Source organism: Pholcus phalangioides, unplaced genomic scaffold (genome assembly GCF_987345545.1).
Source record: "Pholcus phalangioides strain wild (caught in Gottingen) unplaced genomic scaffold, Ppha-v1.0 ptg000039l_1, whole genome shotgun sequence".
Lineage (NCBI taxonomy): Eukaryota > Metazoa > Arthropoda > Arachnida > Araneae > Pholcidae > Pholcus > Pholcus phalangioides.
The window spans coordinates 22,537,348-22,564,320 of record NW_028301625.1 but is presented as its reverse complement, the minus strand read 5'-3'; the positions used below and the strand labels follow the sequence as shown (position 1 = coordinate 22,564,320).

General features: G+C 36.7%; 1 protein-coding gene across 2 annotated transcripts in view; it reads right to left on the bottom strand.

Moving 5' to 3' along the window:
* Positions 1-25,100, bottom strand: part of LOC149065714 (uncharacterized) — a 43,589-nt gene extending 18,489 nt beyond the window's left edge. Inside the window, exon 1 of one of the 2 annotated variants that reach the window (XM_089253456.1) lies at positions 24,703-25,100. In XM_089253456.1, the coding sequence (XP_089109582.1) occupies positions 24,703-24,748 (46 nt within the window). In that variant the 5' untranslated portion in view covers positions 24,749-25,100. Of the gene's footprint in view, positions 1-8,158; positions 8,239-24,702 lie in introns of those variants that run through there. The other variant, XM_089253457.1, reaches the window with a different exon arrangement.
* Between the last annotated feature and the right edge of the window lie 1,873 nt (positions 25,101-26,973).

The following is a 26,973-nucleotide window of genomic DNA, read 5'->3' as shown; positions in this document are numbered from 1 at the left end:
GGGGGCATAACACTGAAAGGGTCAAAAGAAAACTAGGAAGTTCTACTTTTTTTTATTTATAAAGGAAGTACATATTTAGTTATTATAAAGAGGATAACGATTAAGATTTCATCTCGTATTACTCTTGAATTTGTTTTTATTTACGTATAAACTACCAACACAGGGTGGAAACTATCACACACACACACACGCAACCACTCAATAATATTTTTTTTACACACACACACTTGATTCCTTGTGAAAAGCTAATAAAGAAAAGTGTTTTCCGTTTTAGGATCAGACTAATATTTATTTAATGAGTTATAGCATTTTGAATTTTTGTGACGTGTCATTTTTCTAATGGTCAGTTTACGCTCCAAACAATCAATGAAAATAAAATTATTCCCCAGCAGAGGGTTGTAGGCTTTTTGAAAATGAATTGAAATATTCAATCCCACTTGAAAACAAGTTTGATATTGTCATCTTTCACAATTGGCACTTTCTCTTCGTGAAGTGTAGTGTTATAACCTTGTTATTACGTAAACAATCTCCCCCTCCATATTAGCAAATTTATCACCAAATTTGACAAATGTTAGCCAAATCAGATCTGTTTGAAAAATTGTTTTCCCAAAATCAACACTTTGGTGACAAAACGTGATAATTTTTTCTTTTCACTATCAAGTCAAATTTTTTGAGGGAAGGTGCGTACATGCTTACTGCACGATAACCTTTTTAAGCTGTTGTTTTAACCAAATTGCATGCTGATCAATAAAACAAGGCAATATTTTTCAGCAATTTTAAAATTTCATTGAAACTGTTGCGCATAAAAGGCTTCAATGGGGGGATGTAAAAGTGGTAACTTGACGAAGGTGACTGATGGAAACAGTAAAATAATAACAATGATTCACACAGTGAGAGACTGAGTTAGTTTTATTAGTTTTTAATCAAACTAATTATTTTATAAATTGACATATTTGAAATGATTAATGGTTTCAGATATTTTCTACTGATTATTCATCGAGTCACATTTTTATAACGATTTATACATTTTGCAACAAAGATTTTTATTTTCTTATTTTATTGTGACTGCAATTGATTTTTATAATGATGAAATTTTAATTAACTTTACATTTTCTGAAGACAGATTTCAACATGACTCTGACATTTATTCCAGCCTACATGATTCGCGTAGAATTTGGTCATTTTTTCAGATGAATTTCCATTTTGGGACATAAGGGGCTGTTATTAGCAGAGACGAACTTCAGGTTCTCACCGCCTAGGCACTATAAATTTTGCCACCTCTTTGAGATGCTCTTATATTTTGTTTAATTTTTTCCCCCTAAAAAATCATCCCCCTCCCCCCACAACTCTAAATTGTCAAAATGAAAGCTATCTTTTTACTGTTTGTTTTTCTAAATATGGTTTTTAATATTGCTTCATACATATACTCATAACATAAATGAGATGCCGTGAAAATTTTAAACTGTATTTGTAACTGTGATCGATTTCATTCAACAAGCTTATTGTATTAATCGAATTAATTGTGTTCCAGAAGACAATTAAAAGCTGTGATGCAACATGTAAATCTTCCAAAACTTCTGAATTGAAACTGGGGAAAAAATTCCCATCTCAAAATTGTTAGCGACATTTTATTCATTTAAGGGGTGTTGCAACCCCTGAAGTCAATTTTTCAAACATTTCACTTGAAAAAATGTTTTATACGTTTGAAAATCAAATACAAAAAATTTCAAGTCAGTCGGGTTAATTTGTTTTTTCAAAATAAAATAAAAAAATTAATGAATTATGTTGTAAATTTAAACAAGAAAAAATACTGTGAACATGATTTTCTGTTCAGTTCTGGCGCAGTATTTAAAAAAAAAACTACTGCACCAAAAAAATTCTGAAATTATGTAGGAATATTTATACAACACATGTTGGTAAAATGAGCATGAAAGTTTGATATCGGATGATTCGTCATTTCATTTTATGAATTTTTAAATTTCAAAAAATAAATTTCAAAAATCTGAATTTAACATTTAAAAAAATGCTTCCTGTTGGTAAATTTCTAAATCTGAAGTTCATTTTACTCACACACATGGTAAGTAAACATTTCTGCAAAATTTCAGAATTTTTTGAGCAGTAGTTTTTTTAATCCTCACGAATGAACTAAAAAACTGCAATCGGAGAAAATCATAATAACAACCACGTTAAAATTTGAAAATTGCACACACACCGAAGAGAGGAAAAAACTAGGTTCTTTTTTTCCTAGATTTTTCTCTTTAGACTTACACCATCGCTTATCAGTTCCGAAAACCCCAAGTTATATGTTCGATGTACATTCTGTGAATTTGGCAGGATTTTGAAGTGATTAATTATGGGTAAACTCAAAAAACTGAAAGCAATTTTCCACATTAATTTTCCACAAGGAATCACATGTGTAATTATTGGGAGATCAATAGTTACCACTCTGTATTCAGTGAAATCTCTCATAACAGTCAAGTCTGAACAATGGTAACCTCCAAACAACAGCCACATTTGATTGAAACAGAATGCATCTCATTGGATTAACATTAAGGATACTTTTTCGAAAAAAGAGTCCTAAATAACCGCCACTTTTGGCCATGAAAATAAAAGAAAAATTATGCATATGATAAAAAAAATAGTCCTCAATATAATTAAATAGCCCCAGAGCAGGATTGGGTTTTTGACATCAAAAACTGGTTTAAACTGTCAAAAACTGTTTTAAACTGTCAACACAAATGAATACTTTCTGATAATGTTTTGAACACAATAGGTATATAACATGATGAAAAACTAACTTTTTTGCATATTACAATGTTTTATTTTTAAACATTAATTTATTACAATAATTACTTTGCACTTTAAACATTACATGCAGTTAACATGTGCATTTCCAATGGGAATTTTTATATTGAAAAGCAATATTTGAGGTTTTTGACGGGGGTTTGTTGTGTGCCAAAAACCTGCCAACCCTACCCAAGAGCCACCTCTGCTAGTATTGTGATTTTTCGAAATATGGTCCCTGTGGGTTTCACAAGTAGCTGCTAGCAGGGCGTGCAAGATCTTTCATGCAAAATTAACGCATATTCAATGCAAAATAAATTTTGTGCCGCCAAACAACTTCTTTTAATTAGTTATAGTAAGGATTGTTTAAATTTTTACATGAAACAAAAAATTTTGATAGTTTTTCTCAGAAATACTGAAACTTTCAATAGCAACCTCCCAATAACTGTCATATTTTCTTTGTCCCGTCAGTGGCTGTTGTTGGAAGGTTTCACTGAACTTCAGAGATAAGAATATGGAAATCAAAATGTTGATATTGAAAGAGCTCTTGAAATTCACAAAGTACAGGGTTTTCAAATATACAGGGTACATAGCTACCAGCACTCACTGCATTTTACTGGCAAACCATTGATCCTAAAGTCATACTTTCAATTAGAAAAAGTATCCAAATAACATGTAGGGCATAGATGCATCATTCATGTTGCAAGAGGTTGTATAGTTATTAAAATAAAAAATTAATTTTTTATATGGACACCCTGTGCTGAAAAACCCAATGAGAAAGTTATTGCACTGTCTTTCCTGATATCAACAATAAAATTTCCACTTTTCCAAGTGCAATATTCACTGAGATATTTTGATTCAAAAACTGAGAAGAGTTGGGGGAAAAACAGCATAAATGAGAGTAAAAAGGCTTATCCACTGTTTTTTTCCCCAACTTTCTTTAGTTTTTCAAATGTGAATATCTCAGTGAATATTGCACTTAGGCCATCCGCACACAGAGCGATTCCTACTGGCGAGCGAGCTACGCACGCGATTCTTTTTTCCCTCTCCCTCACTTCTCAACTATATGAGTTGGAGACCGCCAACGGCGTGATTGCTTGGCAATTTTTACGCATGGCGATTGCCAAGCAAGTGATTGGTGTTTTGAGCGACGTGAAAAGAAGTACGATTCTAATCTAATCACCCAAATCGTCAGGAAAAATGGAGGTGTTCAATCTGAAATTCAAAAGTTTGGTTGGTATCCAGAATTATATGACTACACAAGGCCCAGTTACTCCAGGAAGGATGCTGTTGAGAAAACCTGGAGTGAAATAGGCAAAGAAGTAAATTTGTCAGGTATGTAGTATTTTTTTTCATATAATAAACAATACTTATTCATCGCAGTGTAGCTATTTTTTCATTTGTTTACATATATGAACGTGATGAAAACTGGACATATCTTCATGGCATTCAGTCAGCATGGGATGAATTTTTATTTTTTGGCTTAATAAAGTAGGCTTTGTTTTTGATGGTGGTCCGTGAGAAATTCCAGCCAGGAGGGGGGCCAAAGCCTGTGCTTTGAGCTCAGTTTACAATGTTATCATGATTAAATTTTTCGCTAAAAATTTTAAAATGTATTTTAAATTTAATGATTTAATAAATGAACTAGATGGGCATAACAATTGCCTCATTGCATTTTCTAAAAATGTTTTTAGAAATGCCAGTCAAGGCCAAATTACTTTAAAAGTTTTTAACACTGTGGCAGATGACTAAAACTGAGGGAAAAAAATGCTTTTTAGTGATCAAACAAGTGTTTCTGTAGTGTTTATTTTGATTACAAACAAGGTGCAGGAATGCTCAAATGTTAACAGTGGCTTGATAATATGCATATGAGACAAGGTTGTCACTTGCTTACAATGGTTGTGAAAAATAATGAGATGCTCAAACTAATTAACACTGCATACAGTAGAATCTCACCATAACAGACTTCGCTTATAACCAACAGAGCTAAAAAGTTGCAAAATTTTTATTCTGATGAGTATAAAACTCGTTCTAAGTATCTAAAAAAGTATTAACTCGTTTTAACAGACATTTCCAAGCAGGCGATTAAACATTGACAGCTTTACATAAATATGGATGTGCTTGATGACTTGTACCGCTTGCTAGCTAGAAAAATTAAGATTCATACATGTATTCATCTTTTTCAACTTCAACTTATGTTGAAGGCTGTTTTTATTTGATACATAATAAACACTGTTTATAGATAATTACTATACTTCCATTTCCTATAGCATTACAACCCTATAAGAATTATGTTATAAACCAGCAGGAGTAGAGACACAGGGGGAGGAATGCCCCATCAATCCCAGCGTCAATGGGGGAGAAAACCAACCTAATTTATATGCGTATAAATTGCCCCCCACACTTTCAGTTCTATTTCCACCTATGTAAACTGGACTTTCATTATAACGGATAACCTTCAGTCTGTTATAACGAGGTTTTAATGTACAAAGAAAAAAATGTTGCAGAAGATTATTATATTTAGAAGAAAACAATTATATTTTATTTTTCAAAAATTCGTTTGAAAACTGAAATTGGTATTTTACCTTGGAATTCATTTTAAAAAAGTCAAACCCAGATGTAATGCCACCATTTGTCTCACAAATTTCTGGCACTACAACGAGTTTGGCATTATATTGAATCACAAATTATCATGTGTAATCTCTACCTATGGAAGACTTGTTCACTGAAAAATTCAGGCACTTAATCGTTGTTGGGAGGGGCCTACAACGAGGTTAGATGTATGTACTTTATAACTTGGTCACTGTCAATGTATTTGATCCTAAGTCTTCTGTGCTAATGTTTTGTATTTTTATTTTGCAGTGCATGACTGCAATGGATAAATGAAGACTCTGGTTACACCGAGTGGAAATTCGTCACCCATTCCAATGGAACATTCTCAAATTATTGAGCAACCAGAAAGCTCTGAAGTGTCAAATGGTGACAAGTCTTTGGGACCTGGACATATCAAAATCTCACTTTTTCATGCCAAACACTCGGAATATTTTGCCATTACTATTCCTACCTATATAGCTCGCCTCTACCTTAGAAAACTTTCTGAAGTTTGTTTCTATTGCTGCGTGTCAGGTTTTGCCAAATACTATTTGTTCAGCTCATCCCACACAGTCTTTGGGGTCTCAGCTAAAATCCACCAGACTAGTCTCCCCCCGGGCAAAGTACAGGCCGAGGGAGACAAAAGTACATCCTGTATAGCCAGATAACCTCAAAATAATTTAAATTATTATCTTTTATCAAGATATATTTCTTAAGATATTTATGACAACCACATTACTATATTACTAGGTTATTGGCATTTGAATTTTGTGATTTAAATGTATAATGTTTAAAAAAATATTGGGTAATTTGAATCTTTCAAAGCAAATAAAATTTATTGCTATCATATAATAGTACAAAAAAAAGAAAAATTTACCAAGGAGTCAATCAAAAAAATGACCCATTCTGGTAAATGCTAATAAAAATTAGTATTGAAAACAGATTATTCAACTAAAATCAAAATTATTCAAATTAAAATAAAAATTCATGGCAACAGAGGAGTGCAATTTAAAAACAGTTCTATATTTGCTATTGATTTGAATCATGAATTTTATTCATGATTCAAAAATTTTTTCATCGCGATATGCGTATTTTTTTCCCGAGGAAATGTGGCCGTTGTTCGGAGATTACCGTCAGAGGAAGTTTTACTGTATTGCATAGTGCTTAATCACAAAACTTACGTTCGCGGAACCGCTGCCCGATGTCGAAGCTCTCTGGCGGAAACTCGTAAGTGCTGCAGCAACACCGCAGCGGTTGGGAATATCTCATTCCCATGGACATATCAAAATTTCATCCCTAAAATAGCCCCCCCCCCCCCGGCGGCATCTCCGAGCGATTTCACGGAACCCTAGGATACCCCGGCACACCGTTCGGGAATCCATTCAATCCAAAACCATAAATGATAATATAAGCAGGCTAGCAATCCTACAGAAAGATCGTTCTGGAAAAGGGTGCAGAAAGGAAAGATACGCAAAAAAACATTTAAAAAAGTCTATTCGTCTTGCATTTAGAGGAAATCGCAAATTAAATCTAATAATGGGGAAAACAAGGAAGCACCCAGTGAAGCAATCACAATGATACTTGAAAACAAAATACTGTATAAAGGTTGACCTTGAAGGTAAAAATATGAGTAACACATTAGTGCCATCAAATTGTTTACGGAAGACTGAAGGTGTTAAATTCATTGGCTAGTTTTAAGCCATCATACGATGGCTACAATTAAACTCGATTATACCAAGACCGGTTACGACGAGGAAATAACGGCAACGTGTATATACCGCGGGGAAGAGGGCTCGGCGGTTCCCATATTAAAATGTTAATTAATTTTGCTTTTAAAATAAACGGAATTTAAAAAAACTCATTACAACGGCACATTTTTCAGCACTTTCGCTTCTGGGCGTTTTTCAGTTATTAATTTGTTTTCCAATTAAGGATATTAACATACAATAGAAGCCGTGGCTATGCAGGAAAAGATTTTGCTGCCCGAAGAAACATTTCTTAAACCCAATAATGATGCTTAAAAAAATTGATTCATTTTCGAAAACATCAATAAAAAATTACGCAATTTTCCACTCATTCACTAAAAATTACTTAATTAATTAGCAACGGTTTATGATATTGTGATTACGCGCGAACCAAACGCTAAAGTTTTCATTTCACATAGATTACAGAGCAACATTAGTGACAAGCAGTGGTGGCCCTAGGGTTTGCGAGTTTTTCTCAAGATTTTATTTATTGCATCTGCGAAGCTCAAAGCGGTGCCAAATATCCGTAACTACTATTATTAATCTGCGACAAATACACGTTTTCAGTTTTGCACAGTGATCAAATAGTCAAAATCGAAATAGTACAGTACTTAAAAAAGAACCTCTACACTTGCATTGATATTACCGATTAATGTATACGTCTATAAAGGGAAAAAAGAAATCCGATTTTACTAACTACATAGTTGACCAATATATTTTTACATTTTACTACTATATTTTCATTCCATTTTCGCATAAAATTATGATTAATGTATTTATTATTAACTGTATTCTCTTTTTTGTCCAAGAATAATGAAAAAAAATTAATTCATGTATTCAAATGCATATGACAAATTCCCGGTTCAGAACCGTTAAGAGACAAAACAAACTGATTTTTTAATTGTTTGAAAGAACCAATGGATAAGATCCGACAGAGGAAAAAATACTAAACTAGACGACACTCAGCATTTTACACAGAAAAAATTGAAATCGTGCTCAGGGTTGCCTGCAAATAATAAACAAAAAGCGTTGCTCACCCTTCGATCACAATGAGAGATTTCAAGTTTCTGGATACCAAAACAACGTGGTCATATCTGCTGATACCATGACAATCAATGACACACATCTCAGTTTAGATGCCGGACCCGCCCAAAGCAATTCTAAATGGTGGTGAAAAACGCAATCCGAATACATCACACACGGCGTCTGGATGGTGCCGCGTGGCGCGACATCATATCATGATTGAGCGTCTCCCGACGCTTTTCCCGAACTTTTCCAGAGAGCCAATCCTTTCTTCTTTTATCCCACGCACTTTTCTCTCGGAAATACCATGATTACACTAATAAATCTACTTCAATCTAATTAAACATTTTTTCCTCGAGAGCTGAGATATGTCATAAATCCACGTTAAGACTATTTTCCCGCGCGAAAATTTATTTATTTTTAATCTTTTTGGTAAAAGATAAAATTAGATTATTACGTAAGTCAGTTTATTTCGAATGAAATCAAGCGATCCTTGAGGCAGTTATGAAATTAATCCGCAAGTTCATACCGCTGAAAGCTATTACGCATTTTATCACTCTCAAAACAAAAATGGCAATGAAACACCGAAATACAGTAATTTTAGTAGTGGAAATAAAAGTTTTTTCGGCTGTCTCTTCTCGATGAAAACAATCTCTCTAAATACCCCTACGCATATTTTTAATACACTGAAACCCCTACAGTACAAAATCTATTCATAAATGTTCTGGATGCAAAATGTATTATTCGATGCCGTTTAAATAGTTGAGTGAAAAGAAATAACTTATGAAATATTGTTTCAGGCATTTTTCATTCACTCATTTATATTTCATAGTTTCCCAACCTTTTTTTTCCCATCACCCCCTTCTTCAGAAATTTTTTCTTTCCCCCCCCCCCCCAACGCAATTTAATCCATAGGATCCTCTGTTATACCCGTAGCTTCTACCGTCCACCTGGAACTTTTCATCGACCACGTTGGGAATCACTGATTTATTTCATGGTGAATATTTCATTTCATGGCCAATCAAATACTGAGTATGAAACGTCAAGGGTGTAAGGCCCATGGCCCCCACATCCTGAAGCAGGGCCCCTAGGCTGGGATCTTTTACGGGCCCCTTTATGATGAATTTATAGCGTGAAAAAACAAAAAAAATGATTAAAATCACACCGGGCCCCAGGGCTGGAGCCTTGTCAGCCCACCCCTAGTGGGGGCCATGCCCATGGCAACGCATGGGCTCACCCGGGGAACTCACGAAAATGAGATCTAGTTACAATTTTCTAGAACTTAAGTAAGGCCTCAGAAAAACCTTTTGGCCCGTGGACCCATGATGCTGTTAAGATGGCCCTGCCCATGGCCGGCGAAATTCACGTCCTGGTGTTTCGCCCACATCTGTGGTGGGCATCTTCGGAGGTTCCAACGGTAGGTCATTGCAGTACGACGCTTTTCTCGCTTGCTGGAAAGACCTACAGTGCGAGACATAATTATATGACGCTACGAATATTCGCGGAAAGAATAGTTCCACAGTAATGAAACTGTTATACAGGGTGGGCAAAAAGTTCATAGAAACTTCAAAAATGAATAAATACCGGAAAAATAACCGAAATAAAAAACGGTTTGCAGGGCTAGCATCGCTAGGTCACGGGAATTTTTTTAAGACGGGGGGGAAAATAACAAAAAACAGCCGATAGGTGGCGCTGGTCATGGCCCCCCACAAGGAGTAGGCTGGCAAGACTCCAGCCCTGGGGCCCAAGACGATTTTCGTTATTTTTTTTGTTTTCTCACTCTATAAATCCATCATAAAGGGGCCCCGTGAAAGATTCCAGCCTAGGGGCCCTACGCCATGATGTGGGGACCATGGCGCTGGTACGAGCGGCTTCGGTGGAAATATGCAAATGAGACAGTTATAAGAACTTGCTCTCCTGAACAACCAGTTCACCGTTATAAACCGTGTATGTGGACCTGCTGCACTCTGCCGTTACTGGATTTGTGTGTCAATTGTATTTCTGCAATGTGTCATCCTTTGTAGCAGGGCCGTCATTTAAACTTTTTCCGAGGGGGGGGGGGCGAAGCACATGTACTCAATGTATGTGTATATATATTTGTATACATATACCATTTTTAGTGTATTTTTGAAAGCCAGGGGGGGCCAACCCCCCTGCCCCCCCCTAAATGACGGGCCTGTTCTGTGGTGGTGGTCATGCGGAGAGAACACATACTGCTGTAATAAACAATTTGGAGGCATTCTGTTCGGTATTTGAATATCTTTTCTTTGACTTGTGTACGTCAGTGCCACCTATCGGCTGTTTGTTTAGTTTTTTCCCCCGTGACCTAGCGATGCTAACCCTGCAAACCATTTTTTACTTCGGTTATTTTTCCGGATTTTATGAATTTTTAAAATTTCTACGAACTTTTTGCCCACCCTGTATATATCGTTCATGTTGTGTACAATTGTGAGTGAAATTACAAAGGACGTCCGAGAAATAGTTTTTGATATTTTGCTATTTTTGCGAATTCCCTTTCTCTCTTTCCAGTAAGAAATTAATGGGACAGAAATATAAGACATTTTCATTTCCATCATTTTACAGTAGTGTAGCATTGCGTTACTTTATGCAAATCGTTTTTTTACGTCACTGAATAACAAACTAATAAAAATATTCCGTGTTTACAAGTATCTCATCAGTACAAAAAATGCCACAGGGTACAGTGCTGCAAAAAAGTGAATTCGTGAAATTTTGCTATTGCGTGGCACCGGTGTTTCTAAAACGAATATAGCAAATAAAATTAGATGTTCTCGATGTGCCGTCACAAATTTTTTAAACCGTGGAATGTGATTTTGTAGAAAAACGATCTAGCCGCACCCCATGCTTGTCTGCCCAAAGCGCAATGTTTGTGCTCTGCTCTAGCATTAAGGAGCAAAATGTCATCCAGAAATATAAAATGTGCCTTACAACTTCAGTGCTCACAGCGAAAAATTTCCAGAGTTGAACAACGAACAATTTTCATCCATCAAATTCATGAAAAAATCAAGGAAAAACCTCCATTAACTTTGAAACACAAACAAGATCATTTGACTCTCGCAAAACGTACCATGCCTTGGACTCATCAGTGGTATTCTGATCTGTTCTCCGATGAAAAAAAAATCTATCTTGATGGTCCAGATGGTTTCCATTCATATTGGCATGTTTTGAGCAATTAATGAACCGTCAAATGGGTGGTGGTCAGAGGCGGATTTAACGGAGGGCGCACCGAGCCCCGACAATGTCAAACTTCACTCTTTTTTCCAACTTAAGGGGTCCATTTTCTTGTGCGCCCGGGGCCTCGACCGACTTTAATCCGCCACTGGTGGTGGTTTGGGGAGCATTCTGCCCAAGGAAAGACTGGTGTAGTTTTTTTCTACCCTCAAGGATGAATTCAAAAAGCTACGTAGAACTTTTGCACCAGCAACTTGGTATATATATAAAGTTCTTTTTGTGGCGAATATCAAGGGCGTAGCGAGGGGGGGGGAGGGACTTGGGGGTCTGGTCCCCCCCCCCCCGAAATGTGAGAAAATGACCGAAAAAAGGGAAAAAGATGGCCAAATCCATTGTTTTGTCACTTTGGTCCCCCCCCCCCAAAATGAAAGTGGTCCCCCCCCCCGAACGAAATTTCTGGCTACGCCCCTGGCGAATATTGCATATTCCAACAAGATAATGCGCCAAATTCATTTGTCAGGTGGTTAAAGCAGTGTGGTTAAGCAAGAAAACATCAATGTTCTTTCATGACTGGCTCCTTCTCTTAACCTCAACCCCATGGAAAACTTGTGGGGCATCCTTTGCAGATCAGTATACGCAGGTAGGAGGCAATTTTCCTCCATCGAACATCTAAAAGCCACCATCCATATCACAGGCTTAGTATGTCTCGTGACACTCTCATTCATTTGGTTGAATCCATGCCAAATTGCATTTTCATTTTTGCTTTGATTAGCAACAGAGGTGGTTGCACAAAATATTGATTTTGATAAATTTATGTAATTTGTTTGAATTTTATTTTATTTTTCCCTCAAAAATCAGGTCGGTCTTATATTTCTGTCCATACTACATTTTCAGTTTTTCCATAAAATAACGAAAATATTTTTTAAATTTCCAATATTTGGTATAGTTATTTTTTGCCGTCCTAAAACAGCTTGAAATTTTTGATATTTTTTACTTTGCTCCTTCTTGTGATTTCATTAAAATTTATGTCTTATAATTATGTCTCGCACTGTACGTGTTGCTAAACCTCCGAAGATGCCAGAGAAATGTCAGAAGAGAAGGATTGGATCAACAGTACGGAAGTTGCATATATTTTACCATGAAATGTCTTTTAACGCAGTGGAATAGATATTAGTACACTGCAGAATTGAACTCAATAAGAAGTGGATTTGGTGGTTCCTGAGAGTGTGGTCCCAATTACCATTCTTAAAAAGTGCCATGAAACAGCTGTGAAGGAGAGATTTGTTTGTGTATAGATTAGTGTGTGTTAAATTGTGTGTATAGAAGAAAGAGGATAGAAGGAAAGAATTTTTGTCAAGTCCAGGAAAAAGATTTTGTCCAACAATACAAGAGAGAAATTTAAGTTCCTATGTGCCGCCACAACCACGCATTTAGAGAAGAGCGGGTCCAGTCCATTTATTTCAGCGCACTCACAAATGTCAACAGTTTTTGACAGATCACCAAATAAGTGGAAAATAGATATGGGATAAAAATTCGCCTTTTGATGTAAATGCAAGGCTATAAAAAAACATTTTTTCTTAGATAGTAGGTAGAAAAACCGCTCACCTTTTAGAGCGCAAAAAGCCCTATTAATTCAAAAGTCCAATTTAATTTATGTGCATAACAATTTTCATGACAAGTCATACTATTTATCTCCAGAAAAAACGAATACAAAAGCACTGTGAAAATTATCAGTATGGCAATAATGAGGGGAAAAATTCTATTGACCAATTTTTATCCAAATTTCCCTATATTCATATTCAGAATTTTTGAAAATACAATATTGTTTATTAAAAGTTCCACAAAAATCCGCTATTGTTGTTGCTTTAGTTCGGATTGGAGCTAACACTGTTTTCCCGACCAATGAGACAAGGAAAACTGGAGAGAGAAAAAATTTTTCCTTCTCAACGTTCACTCATTCAAAATGACGGATTGTAAAGGTACGTCTACATAATATGTAGTGCATATACTTACTCGCTCTGCCCGTAGGGTGGGGTCAACCTTCCAGACATTGCGGGCCAAATTAAAACTTTCTGAAGCCCGCGGCTACGAAGTCATACCGTGGTATTCCCCGTGAATAAACAGGGATCCCCAAATTATTGAAAATACTTTCATTTGTCTGAAATTATTTCTTTCACCAATTCTTAATTTTTTTCACAACTTTTAACAATTCTGAAATTACTCTCAATAGTGCTAAGAGAAATTATTTCTATCATTACTTCTGAAATTATTTCTTTCCGTAATTCTGTAAGTATTTTTTCATTAATTATGATTTTTTCTTTCAGTAATTCTAAAACTATTTCTCTGTAAATTGTATAGATTTGTATACCTTTAGGATGCCGAATTTTGCCTCTCGAAATATATTAAATCATAGGCCTCAAACAGTGTTTCAACACCGGATCCCTAAATTCGTTACGACGGCACTTTTAAAGCATCAATGCATATTATTATTGAATCTGGAAAGTATCTCATAGTTTTAATACAGAAGTACAGATTCCAGTGGTAAGTGCTCTTTGACAATTAGGTTTTTTTTTTTTTTTTTTTTTTGGAATTTGATCGTTAGAGGATAAATAGAACTTATATTTCTCCTCGATGGGTTGAAGACAACTGCCGTAGGGTTATAAATGAATCGCCGGACTTTAGCTTTTTTTCCCTCTTCTCTTCTCTCCCCCCTCCCCCCATACACATTACGGTTGTGATCGCAGCACTACAGCCTCCGCTATACAAATTCGCAGAGATGCAACGCGAGTCCTTTTAATGTGCTGACCGTGGGTCGATTGTCCTAAGTTAGACGTTCGTCTAATGCACATTGCTTAGCTCGCAATTAAATATTTCATGACAGCCGTACAAGTTGATGGGAAGTTGCGGTAAATCACTCAATGACACCGCATGTAGACGCAACTTGAAGCCGGGTTCATACCCGCAAAGCTACGCCACTCCGATGAGCTGATAGCACCTCAAAACAGAGTAGAAGAGTGTACAATAACTTTTGACGGAGAGAAGTACGAGTGGGGTCGAGAAGCTTGTTCCACGTGGAGCGAGCGCTAGTACTGATAATCGCCCCTGAAAACAGCGCCGACGTACAAATAGAATGCGCACGAATAAGCCAATTTCTTTGATGTACTGACTGCTTATAAAGAAACCCTAAATTCGTAGCTACAGTATAGAAATATAGCGCATCATGATTGGCCGAAATGAGCGATGAACCATTACATCACTCAATGAAATTTTTTCTGGCGACGTTTAACAATAGATACACTTAATTGTACTTAAATCCGACATCCGCAGTTGGAGCAGTGGTTAGAGCACAGGACAAGTACCGAAGGTTGTGTGCGTTCGATTCCCTCTCAAACCAGAGATATTTTTTCCCCTCCCTTCCATCTTTAGCATCATTTATGGATTCACTAAAAAATGCTTTCATTTTTTTTCCCGATTTCAGGGGTGCAAACACCCCTCATCCATTTTGGAGCAGCAAACTTTCATTTTTGGAGCAGAAATTTTGAAAATTGAGCAGAACTAAATACTAACTATATCTACAATATAAGAAGTAATTTTTCTGTAAAATGCTAAAAGTTTTGCCAAAAATGGTTGGAACGAATAATTCAGAATAAATTTCCTTCGCAAACTAAAGTCCATTTAAATTTTTTCTGAAGTATCTTATCTGTGACTACTAAAACATGCACTGAAATGACGAATAAAAATTATTACTCTTTTCAAATTAAACACCATGCATACTGAAAACCTACGCAGCAAGAATTTCTGCTGCTTGAACACCAAAATCTTATTCATCCTGATATAGCGAAAAAAGTGCTTGCAGAATATAATAAGGGTTTCTGTGAAAAAAAAGTTAGCTTCTCACAGAATTTAAAGAAATTATTAAATTTAAAAGTGAAATGCAAAAATCGAGAAAACATAAATACCTTATTTACTTAAACAATTTCGCTACATAGTAGCATGTTGATAGATTAAAAAAAAAAATCTGCTGTTTTCTCAGCCTGAAGCCTGTTACAATATTTTCTATACGAATCATGAGTCGCTTTCAGAAATTCAGCATCTCAATGACAATTTTTTTTCAAATTTTTCATGCCCTTAAACATAAGATTTTGTGTGTCTTATTCCATTAAAGCATTGGATGAACAGATTTTCACTATTCAGACTTTTGTTAACACTGAACTCTCTTTCACTGTCTGCGTTACTATGTGTTAAAAATAAAAAAGCCTTCACCAAAACTGGCAAAATTTTGGGATGCTTCCAAGGTTACAAAGTTTGAATATGTCTGCCCAATATCCATCTATCCTCTGAACTGATTTCACTTCTTGTAATTCTTTACATTGTAGTGCAACCCATTCATCATACATAATTGATAGTTCTGTTGGTGATACAATGTTAAGCAACATTCCAGCAATACGCGAGGGAGTAATGTACCATCCAGCAATGCACGAGAGGGAGTGGGGAAAACAAGAAGAGAGGGTGCAAACATTTCATTCTCTCCAACATGTTTTGGAAAGGTAGGACATTTATATATAATAGAGGTATCTCACAGAAGTTATATAAAATGAGCATGCTCATAGTACAAACTACTTCCTTTGACTACTGTTATTAGAGCATGCCCTCCCCCACCAATGCAGGAGCAAACCGTGCGGCCATATTGGGCACCACTCGAGGAGGGTGCCAAATGGAGTTGAAAGGGTGAAAAAAGCTTTGTCGACCGAAAAAACGTGGTTAGTAGCGCCAAAAATAGGTTCCGCATGGGGAGGGATTTTTTCCCCTCGAGCCGCCCCTGTTCGCCAAATCCGGATTTCACCGATGGGGGAGAGAGAAAAGAACAGTATATGGCCCGCAGAAGAAGAAACTCTCTCCGAAATCGGAAAATTCGTCATATTCATTCAGGGACTTTGATAGCCCGCGGGTTATACCAATAATAGTACAGGATTTTGCACTTCAAAGTAGTAGAAGTACTTTCGAAGGTTACGAGATAACGCGATTGTGGTACATGGTGGGAAGTGAAAAAAATTGAAGTTTTCCCCATCCGTATCTTTTTCCTTGTCACGGAAAGAAAGCATCCCGTGAACAAAATTTTCATGCTTCTTTTTTCCTGAATTCCGGGTATTTCCAAAGCCTCCTAGATACTTCTAGGAGGCTTTGGTATTTCACGCACTACGTGCATTAGCGGTACCTCCGCGAACCACAAACAAGAATTGGCGCAAATGCACAAGGATTCGGCGCCTCGGCGCACCATGCAGCAAGAGAACCGTTTCGGCGCAGTTTGGCGCAGCTCTCGCACCCCTGCGATTTAATCAAATGCGGTTCAGGTGCATCATGATGACAATAATAACGGCTACCGAAGCTGGGCCCTGCTATCATTTATTGATTTGAACTTCGAAATTCAGTTTCGCCAAAAGCTCCTTTTTTGCTCATAGTAACCAATCACCGGCGTGTTAATGCCTCTGGTGTTACTAATTACGTGGTCTGGTGTATTTACGCGTACCGACTCCCAGTGGATAGCGCTCTGACGAGAGCGAAGGTATGCAATGTTGTGCTGTTCACCGTCTACATCGACCACACTGTGCGCAGCTCCACCTCAAAAACCGATTTTGCTCTGGATAGGGCGACGGGTATGGACCTAGCTTTAGGATTCATTACTTTTCAAAAATCGGCCAATTCGAATTTTACGAATTCGCTTCGGGATTCCTATTCGTTGTTGTGACACTACCTGCAGTGCTGTCTTAACGCATGGGCACACCCGGGCACGGCCCGGGGGCCTCAAGAGAAGAGGGGCCTCACAAAAATGAAATCCAGTTGAAATTTTCTAGGATTTGCCAAATAGGGCCTCCGAAAAACCATTTGGCCCGGGGGCCCATGGTACTCTTAAGACGGCCCTGACTACCTGTTAATTCGAGTTTTTATATTTTGGATGCTTTGAATCAAACAGCTAATGTTAAAGATACAAGAAATGTTCGGATATAGCCAGTTAGAAATCACGAGGCTTTCGCTATAACGTTAAAAAATTCTCCAAAAAGATGGTTCTCCCCTCCCCTTGGGATGGCATGGATTACTGTCATTTATGCATGCATGCTCCCTGTAAACAATACTTCAGGTACTTTTAACAAAATTTTGTGAAGTGAAACTTCTTTAGGCGGGGTAGTGAATTTTCGAATCCAAAAGGGAAAAAGTTGAACGGAGCAACGGAAACGACGTAACCTTTATTTTCCCTCGATGACAGAAGTGAACCAGAGGAACGGAAATAACGTAAGCTTTCCGCTCCCTTAAAGGTTGTCTGTATTTGTCCGACACAAACCAAAAAACGGTTTGTGTCGGACAAAGACAGTTTATTACCTTTACCTACCCCCCCCCCTCCCCATGACACCGCTAGAATCGTAGAATGTAACACTTTTAAAGTGTAATACCGGCTTTAGATTATACTATAATACTAGGTATATTATACTATGAAAGTTTAATGAAGTCCCTTTTATAAAACTTGAAAAATCCAGCCGATAAAGGTCATAAGTTACATTCGAGCAAATGCAACCCATAATCTTACTGGTTGAATTTTTCAAATTTTACATAAAAGAACTTTTAGAAAACTTTTATAGTGTAATACCAACCTTAAGCAGTGTTTTCTGAAGTGGGCAATATCCTCCCCTGTAGGATGATGGAATTTTCCGGGGGGCAGTAGAAGCTGTGGGTTTAGCATAAGATGTTAAGGGACTTGAGTTGGTGGCGATGAGAGAAACAGTTTGACCGAGGGTAGCAAATTCTAACACAATTGACACATTAAAAAGAAATACGATAAGCATATTGGGGTAAATCGAGAAGCTATCCATATTTATAGAATAAGACAACCATAAATATTTTTTTATGGGCATTGTATAATATTTTATTATTTTTTTGCATATATAGATTTTAGTTTTTAAATTGCATTTTGAATTGGGTTGCTGTATTTGGAAATATATGATATCCATACTTGTTATGGGCATCTTTTTCTCAGTCACCTCGTTGGGCATTTTGCCTGTTGTGGCCTTGTATTCGTATTTAAAGATGTACGACAATTTGGAAAAGAAGAAAATTGGGTAAGGGTGGAGTGTGTGTTCCCACACGCTTCGATATCTTGCGACCGGTAATAGATTGATGTGAGACGAAGTGAATCTGGTCCTGTCAAATCCGACTTTAAACTTCTATCGTGCGAGTTTCTCACTCAGGTTTTTTTTACCTCCGTATTCATATTTTTAGGCTTTCCCACTATATACATGGGATATGCGACGATTCTATAACGATTAAGCAGGACCGGAACTTGAATCCTGCGAACTACGCAGCTGCAGGAGCCATCTGAAAGGGGCCGATTTTTTTAGGGCACTAACTGAAAGGGGAGGGACGATTTTTTTTTTATCAAAACATCATTCGCTTACACTTAAAAAATGTCCAGAACCAGCCCCGCGATAAAGCGACCAATGTTACTGCCGAAGCAGTAGAAAAATGGTAAGGAGTCCATAAACTACGGAATCGAACAGTGAGAATTTCAATTGTTTGGTCAGTCCACTAAATCGTTTTGACAATACCGAATGCTATGCAAAAAAAATCGAAAGGCCCGTTTACACGCGTTAAGTGATTTAGTAGTTAACTAAATTTTAAGTTGTCAAGTACTTTAAAATGTATGCAGACGATAAGGGCCGTTCAGTTGGTAAGAGATTTAGTTGTTTAGTAAATAAACCAATTCTTTTTGTCGGTTAAGTAAATCTATGCTCATGCGACAGTGGGCCTCCTATGAAAATCATCCACTCAGCATTTACTAAAGCCGGGTTTTCCTAGTTTGACCAATCAGAGTTTTTACGCTGCACTCACTGTAGAAACATACTTCTAGGAAAACCTAGCTTTAATCCGCTTAAAGCGTGGACATTTTTTTTTTGAGATCTTGCCTACTTAAAATTTAGTTAACTACTAAATCACTTATCGCGCGTAAAAGAGAATCAACTGCTGCGAGACTAAAAATAGATTCCACGACTAAAGTCCATTCGCTTATATTTGAACAAAATTAGCTAAAAGGCAATTATAATGCAGGTACACAGCAGAAATTTTCTAAAATTTTATAACCTGACGGAGCAAAAAAATTAAATTCGCTCAAGTCCGATATAACGACAATTTTTCCACGATTGTGAGCTCTCGGGGACGAACGTACTTTTACTGTACTTGTTTTCTCGGCTGTCCTTTAGTCATCCGTTCAAGTCCGTGGTTTATTCGTAAGTGGTACTGTATAATGGAAAAAAACTAGGAGTCGCTATTTACAAATGAAAAGAGAACACCCCCCCCCCCCGATGCTTCTCGATTGATTAGTAAGTTTCGCAACAGACGACCATGAAGTATTTTCGCACAAAGGTAGCAGGCTCAAGTTTAACTAAGTCGAAAAATTCACTCCGAAATGATGCCAATTCTGGAGTATTGAAATAATGTAGCAGCTGAATGTACACCAGACTTACCTCGTTGCCGAGATCTCTTCCAGCTCAGATTTGTAACATTTAGTCTGGAACAGTGTATGTGCACCTAACAGTCTGAGTGCGTATCTTCTAGCCTTGTGTTTGATGTTTCAGTGCTGTCATCTATGTTTCAAATTGTGAATGAAATGTAATAATTGAATATTTGTACTGCTCTCTGTGGCAAGACTTTTTAACGGAGAAATCGGCTCGCATTCGCGCCTCAAAGCTGGGAACCACAGAAAACCAACTTCAGTAGACCACTACTGTGGCACCGGTGGGGTTCGAATCCGTCACCATGACCACTTGACCACCACATTGCAGAATCACCCTTTGGGGGGGGGGGTGCGACAGGTGGGGTCGACCGGGCTGCTAATTTCGTAAATGCACCGCGATTACACGATTTCAGCCAATCACGTCTCTTCTTGGTTTACGATAATTCCCACTACCATAATATCGTACGATCTGTTGTGCTTTCGGTCACAAGGTGGCTTCGTTATGTAATTACTAGAATGTATTCTGATAGTGGCGGATTAAAGTCGGTCGAGGCCTCGGGCGCAGAAGAAAATATTGGGCCCCTTAAATTAGAAAAACAAGTGTAAAGTTTTGGTTTTTCGGGCCCTTTAGAAGTCGGTGTCCCGGAAACACGCCCGCCGTTAAACCCGCCTCTGTATTCTGCCATATTAACACGCTGTATGCCAAAGCCAAACTCTGTTTATTTTAATTCGCGTAAGGGAAAAATTAAAATTCAGTGGTTAATGGTAGCGAGTGATGAAGGTGGTAATACATTTCGGAAAATGTGAACTTTTTACGCTTCACTGGGTTTCACTAAAAGTATATACTCTTGATAGTAAACAGTTTTAGGACCTTGCCGTAAACTGATTGGTGCAGGTGATAGTGCATTAGGGTGCGATTATAGTGTACGCGTGTTTCCGATTCTGGAAACCCGCGTCGTCTCCGATTGGTTAAAACCCCTAATTTCAACTTTCTTTAGCTTGAAATTTATGTTTTTAACCAATCGGAGACAACGCGGATGTCCAAACTCGGAAATACGGACGCACTATGTTTACACCCGTAGTCTGTGAACCTGAAGGCCAAGGTTTTTTTTTTTGTGTGGAAGTAATCAAAAAAAAATTCCCACTTCTCGCCCGAAAATGATTTGAACCTTTTAATTTTTTGCTGATGCAATACATTTGACAATATATTTTGCTGACTCTTAAAATACAAGTACATAAAGTTCAATTAAATATTATAACAAAAGCATGTAGAAAAAATTAAGACCAATATAATGTTCACTAAAAAATGTATATATAGTTATCTTCTTTCCTCATAACAAACATTACACAGAAACAAACCTCAAGGAAGGTTCAGCACACACACGCATTCCAACACGGACCAATTCGTTAGAAGTTCCGCGGAGGAATATGGACGAGGTGCGTGTCCGGTTTAGTACTAGTATCTTTTCTCTTCCGAAGTTCCGATTTTTAAATATTTTTAGCTGTTCACGACTATTAACGTGCATACTATAATTTGTTTATTTTTAGTCGATTCGCTATCGAAAATGCATTGATAAACGGGAGAAATATTTTACTGAAATTCACAAATATTTTCGTGATCCGCCTTAAGCTGTTTGAATATTTCAGTTTGTGCTCTCGGTGTATAAATATTTGTTGGTTTGAAAAATGAAATCAAAAAATATCACGATCTGTATTATTTTAGAGGATTTTTATTACACTTCTTTTCTCTCTGGAAAAGTAGTATTCTCTTGAAATAACTCTTGAAATTCATGCCTCTATCTCAGGTCAGATGTTTTCATCCAACTTGGATATTCTGGCCCTAATATACCAAGACTGGAAAAAAGGTTAAGCACTAGCCAAGTTTGAAATTGAACAAAAAAAAATTCTTGCTCATTCACCTTGCTGAAATTTTCTAGTCGCCATGGCACCTAGGATTTGTCAAGACAGACATACAGTAGTTGCATCATGACCAAACCCAAAGGTGTATATATGTGTTAAAGACACATAAATGCGAAAAGTAGGCTATAGCTGGTGTTATAGTTCATTTTACAAACACGTAAGAAATATTTAGAATTGAATTTTTGCTTTTTATGGTACAAATACCAATAGAATCATGCTGTACTAACAAGTTCAATTGGACAATTGAACTTGACTATTCAGATATAGAACACACTTATTTATAATGAATAAAGTCTTACAATGAAGATTAGCAATATAGTCACTTTAAATTTTTAATAAACTTGTTACAATGAAGTGCTCCATTTTCATCATTTTGTAAGTGGGCAAATCAATAATCACACATTTAGCTAAAATCCAAATCGGAATGATCATTGTGATGTGCTACTCCTAGAATTTTAATCCAAACTAGTTGAACCATAGGTTGGTGGAAATAACTTTTCAAAGTTGAAAATTATTATTTTTCCCTTTTACAAGCAACTTCATTAAATGAACAAATTTAAAATGAAAGAACTTCATAATTTTTCTTTTTTATACAAGAACAATTTTTTTGTGATTAATAGAAAAATTGCTTTAAAGCATTTTTTAATAGTAGATATAAAAATTTAGAGTAATTGCATCTTACACAACATAATGGGCTCCAAAGCAGAATAGGCCCATGCCAAAATCTGAAGTATGTTGCAGAACAATTAGTGCTACTACTACTCTCAACAGTACATGCAACTCGTACACACTCCTCTAACGAACTGGTACATGCCAGAATGTGTGTACATGAGTTGTGAAGTTTGTTTCGGTGTAATGCTTATGTGTAGTGCTACCATAAGTTCTTCTAACTATGAGTGAAGTAAAATGATTGAATAATCTCTGTGACAAGACTTTAACAGGGAGATTGGCTCACATTTGCGCCTCAAAGTTGGGAACCACAGTAAACTAACTACCACCGTTGTGATGGTGGGGTTTGAACAGGGCTGTCATTTCAACTTTTTCCAGGGATGGGGGGGGGGGGTAAAAAACATGCACTGAATGTATGTATATACAATTTCTAGTGTATTTTCTAAAGCTGGGGGGGGGGGGGCAACGGCCCTCCCGACCCCCTCAAATGACTGGCCTGGGTTTGAACCTGGGTCTTCGCGATGCAAGTTCATCACTATGACTACCACAGTGGCCAATCACTGCTACTGCAGAACAATCTAGAAGAATTTTAAGAAAGGTGTGGAAAACACTATTACGGGAATTTTTAATGCAGAATATTTCCAGTCAACTGAGTTCTCATTGTAAGAATTCTGCTTTGGGGGCAACAGGGAAAAAATCAAAAACAAATTTTATAACATTGAAATATGTTAAAAATGATTTAAAAAGTTCTCAACAAAATTTGCATGATCTTTTCCAGGACCAAAACACAAACATTTCCCTGTCTTTCCCTGACTAAAAGTCTGGAGGGAGAAATACAATTCAAAACATTAAAAACGAAAAATTTTAAATTTGTTTTTTAACTTCGTTTCTTTCCCTTCACAGAACTTTTCCATGACTTTTGCCAATTATTTTACATTCTCTTTGACTACTTTTCATTTTTGACTTTCCAGAATGTCTTTAAGCAAAAAATAAGGAAAGTTTTGAAATGCATTACTATTTCATAATTTTTAGCTACCTTTGGTTTTGAGAACGCATTTCTAACCCTCAATGGCTCGATAAAAGTATATTTTAATAGAAACAATGCATTTTGGTCTTGGTGAGATTATTAAGGGGTTTAAAACACAGCATCAACACAGCAATTTAACTAATTAGAAATTTGTATATTCAAATATACAACAGACAATTACGGGTAAAACAGTTTGCCTTTTTTATTTGCAAAACAAACACAAAATACATTTCAAAGACAAACATAAACCACATAGAAAGGAAGAGACATGAATACATAATAATCATATTGGGCCCCAAAAGCCACAACGCCCTTCCAGGCAGCCCTATGGATTAAATTTTTATATTTTGCCACCATTTCCCAAAAACCGTACGTTATGTTAATAAATGTTATGTAATAAGATACCACTATTTCAAAAAATTATGCACTGTAGAAATTTGAATTATTAGATCTGAAATTGTTGAATTACAATATATTTCTTATACAAATAATAAGTTTGAGTTTATTTTACTGTTATCTGTTAACTGATAAAATATTGCTTAGCAATGTTGAATTGTCGTTACATTGAATTTCATTTCCAATTTTCTCAATTTGGTTCGATTTTATGAATCTTTGAACACTTAAAATTTCAGCAGGTTTCAAAAATGATACCAATCCAGATGAAAAAAGTACAATACAGTAAAACCACTCTTAGACACCCCTCAGATACGGCCAAATAATAATTTTCTCTTGTATAATAAAAGTATGCATTTCAAACCCCTGATTAATGGCCACCTCTCTTTTACGAATGAATTTTTTTTGTCCCACCAGTGTCCGTAAAAGGTTTTACTGTACTATATATACAGCCGTATTATTTACTGAAATAAAACTAAGAGATATATTTTCGAAAATGCAATAAGATTTTTAGAAAAAAAAAAAGATATGTGTTTTTGACTATATATTTGCGTTGATCTCTTTCAACGTCAGGACATCTATAACATTAGTTTTCAAAAGTCCCTGCTCTCTAGCACAATTAGCAAATTGGGCTTACTTGTTAACAAGTCATCCTGCTTATGAAGTCATTTTTATTTGGTCCCCAGGGGTGACCGTATACACATTCAAATATACATAGGTCAACAGAAGCATGCCCTAGCACATACTAGAACAGGGCCCCAGGGCTGGGATCTTTGGCGGGCCCCCAAGCTCGGGATCCTTCTATAGAGAACTTATAGCATAAAAACAAAAACAAAAAAAGTATGAAAATATAAATTTACCTGCATCATCATTTAGTTGGTTGAAGCTGTCAAAAGTCAGCGGCATACCTAAAGCAGGAAAACTTCAGGTAGCTAAAATTACATGTCAAAACATACGCCACCATAGAAATAAAAAATCACTTATTGAAAATTCCCAAAAAATAATGTTTGTTTGGAACCATGTTTTTGATGTATGGATGAGTAACAAACAGTAAGCGGTATACTTTAAACATGTTGATAATGTTTCTAAATTAGGTGGTGGTTGTTGTTGTTGCTCGACATGGCATAAACAATGGTTATTAAAAACACCGGTAGCATCCGATTGATCAGTGACGGATTCCAAACATAACCATGACACCAATCAAAAAACGGCCTTCTGCGGACGATCGATCGATCCAATCGATTTATTTTTAAACGACAATCTCACCACAGTAACACATATTTCAGAATGCGCATGCGCAACGTTCAACAGCGAATTTCTTCAAATGAAATGGCAACTTATCGCCAAATGTTCGATTAAGGTCTGTTGACAAGTGTGACCATACATCCACTATTTTTTGGGACAGTTCCGGTTTTTTCTGTTTTTTTTGGCCCTCCCGACTTTCTTTCAAAAATGTCCCGGTTTTCCCCATTGAGAAGAAATATAAGTTTTTAACGTTCCAAGTTCATAACCCTATTTCTCCTCTAAGGGTTTTCCCCGTTTTTTATAAACAGGGTTTACTTGAATGCTTACATTTGTTATTTTCATCAAAAATGTTGATGCATATAATTTTCGTAACTTAATAACTATGAATTGACGAGTTCACATTATTATTATTTTTTACATGTTATATGATATTATTGACAACCAAGGAGACGAATTTCCAATACTGGTTGTTACAATGAATAGGTCTATAAAATACAGTACAGTGATATTATTTTCAGGTATATGGTGGGGGAAAAAAAGTACAAGAAAGAAAGATAGTAGTTACAAATAAAAATAGTATAATTAACAGAAAATAAAAATAGGCTAAAAATTGTAATATAAATAGTAAAGTATATTCTCATGTAACGGGTGGAGGTACTATAAAATGGAAATATTATACATATTTATAATATTCCCAGTGGTATCAGCGAGAAGAAATATAAGTTTTCTATCTATACTATATTTCTCCTCTAAGAGTGGTATATATTTGTATTTTCTCTGAATATGAGGCTTTTTGAATAGACGTCATAATCATCATCAGCATCACTTTGAGGGACAAGTACAGGATGATTCCCACAGAAATCAATGTTGAAATTGCAGATTTTAACTGTAGAAATGCGTATATTTAGTAGGGGATTTCCACCACATCAATAATTTTAAAAATTAAATTGAATTCCCCATTTTCGAAATATTGAGTTCTTAGAGATACGAAGTCCAGAAAATTAAGTATAAAATAAACAGCCAGATCTACTTTTGAGTTGGTTATCCATACAATAACATTGATTTCAACTTTTTATTTATATATTCTTGAGTGTGAAAATTGAAGTTTATGTCCTCTCGATCCCGATATTTGAAGGATAAGAACACAAATATTTTCTTCAAGAAATTCATTGCGACCCACCCTCTAAGCCACAAATGCCAAACTTATGGCCCACGGGCTAAATGTGGTCCTCTGGGATATCTGATGTGGACCGCCACCTCAAACCTAATTTTCGTGAAAATGAACTAAGAGGCACATTTACAGATCGCTTAAGTGACACGTGGCGCAATTCCAGAATATTTAAGTGGCCACATTTTAAGATCACTCAAGTAGGCCTGTGGCACGTTCACGGATCATTTAAGTAACCCGCGACTTATCTACAGATCATCTGAGTGACCCACGGCACAGTTCCAGAACAAGTTGTCTGTGGCACATTAAGAGATCACTCATGTGGAATGTGGCACAGTTTTGGAGCACTAAAGCGGCCAGCAGTGCAGTTCTGCATCACTTAAGTTACCCGCGGGACATTCCCAGATGACGGCATAGTTACAGATCATTTGAGTGAGTGACGCGCGACACAGTTTCAGAGCTCTTTAAGCGGCCCGCTACACATTTCTAGAACACTTGAGCAGCCCGGACACATTTCCAGCTAACTTGAACTCCGTATTATTTTGTCATATCGCCAGGGACGGAATACAAAATATTCGGCAAAAATATTAACGCCAATTAGTCACCAGGTGCCAACCAACATTCAAAGCAACCTCACGCGCACGCGCATTCAGACAAATGATTTACTGTCGGGAGACGCTTCTATTTCAAAGACGCGAGCGCACGCAATAAGGAGTTT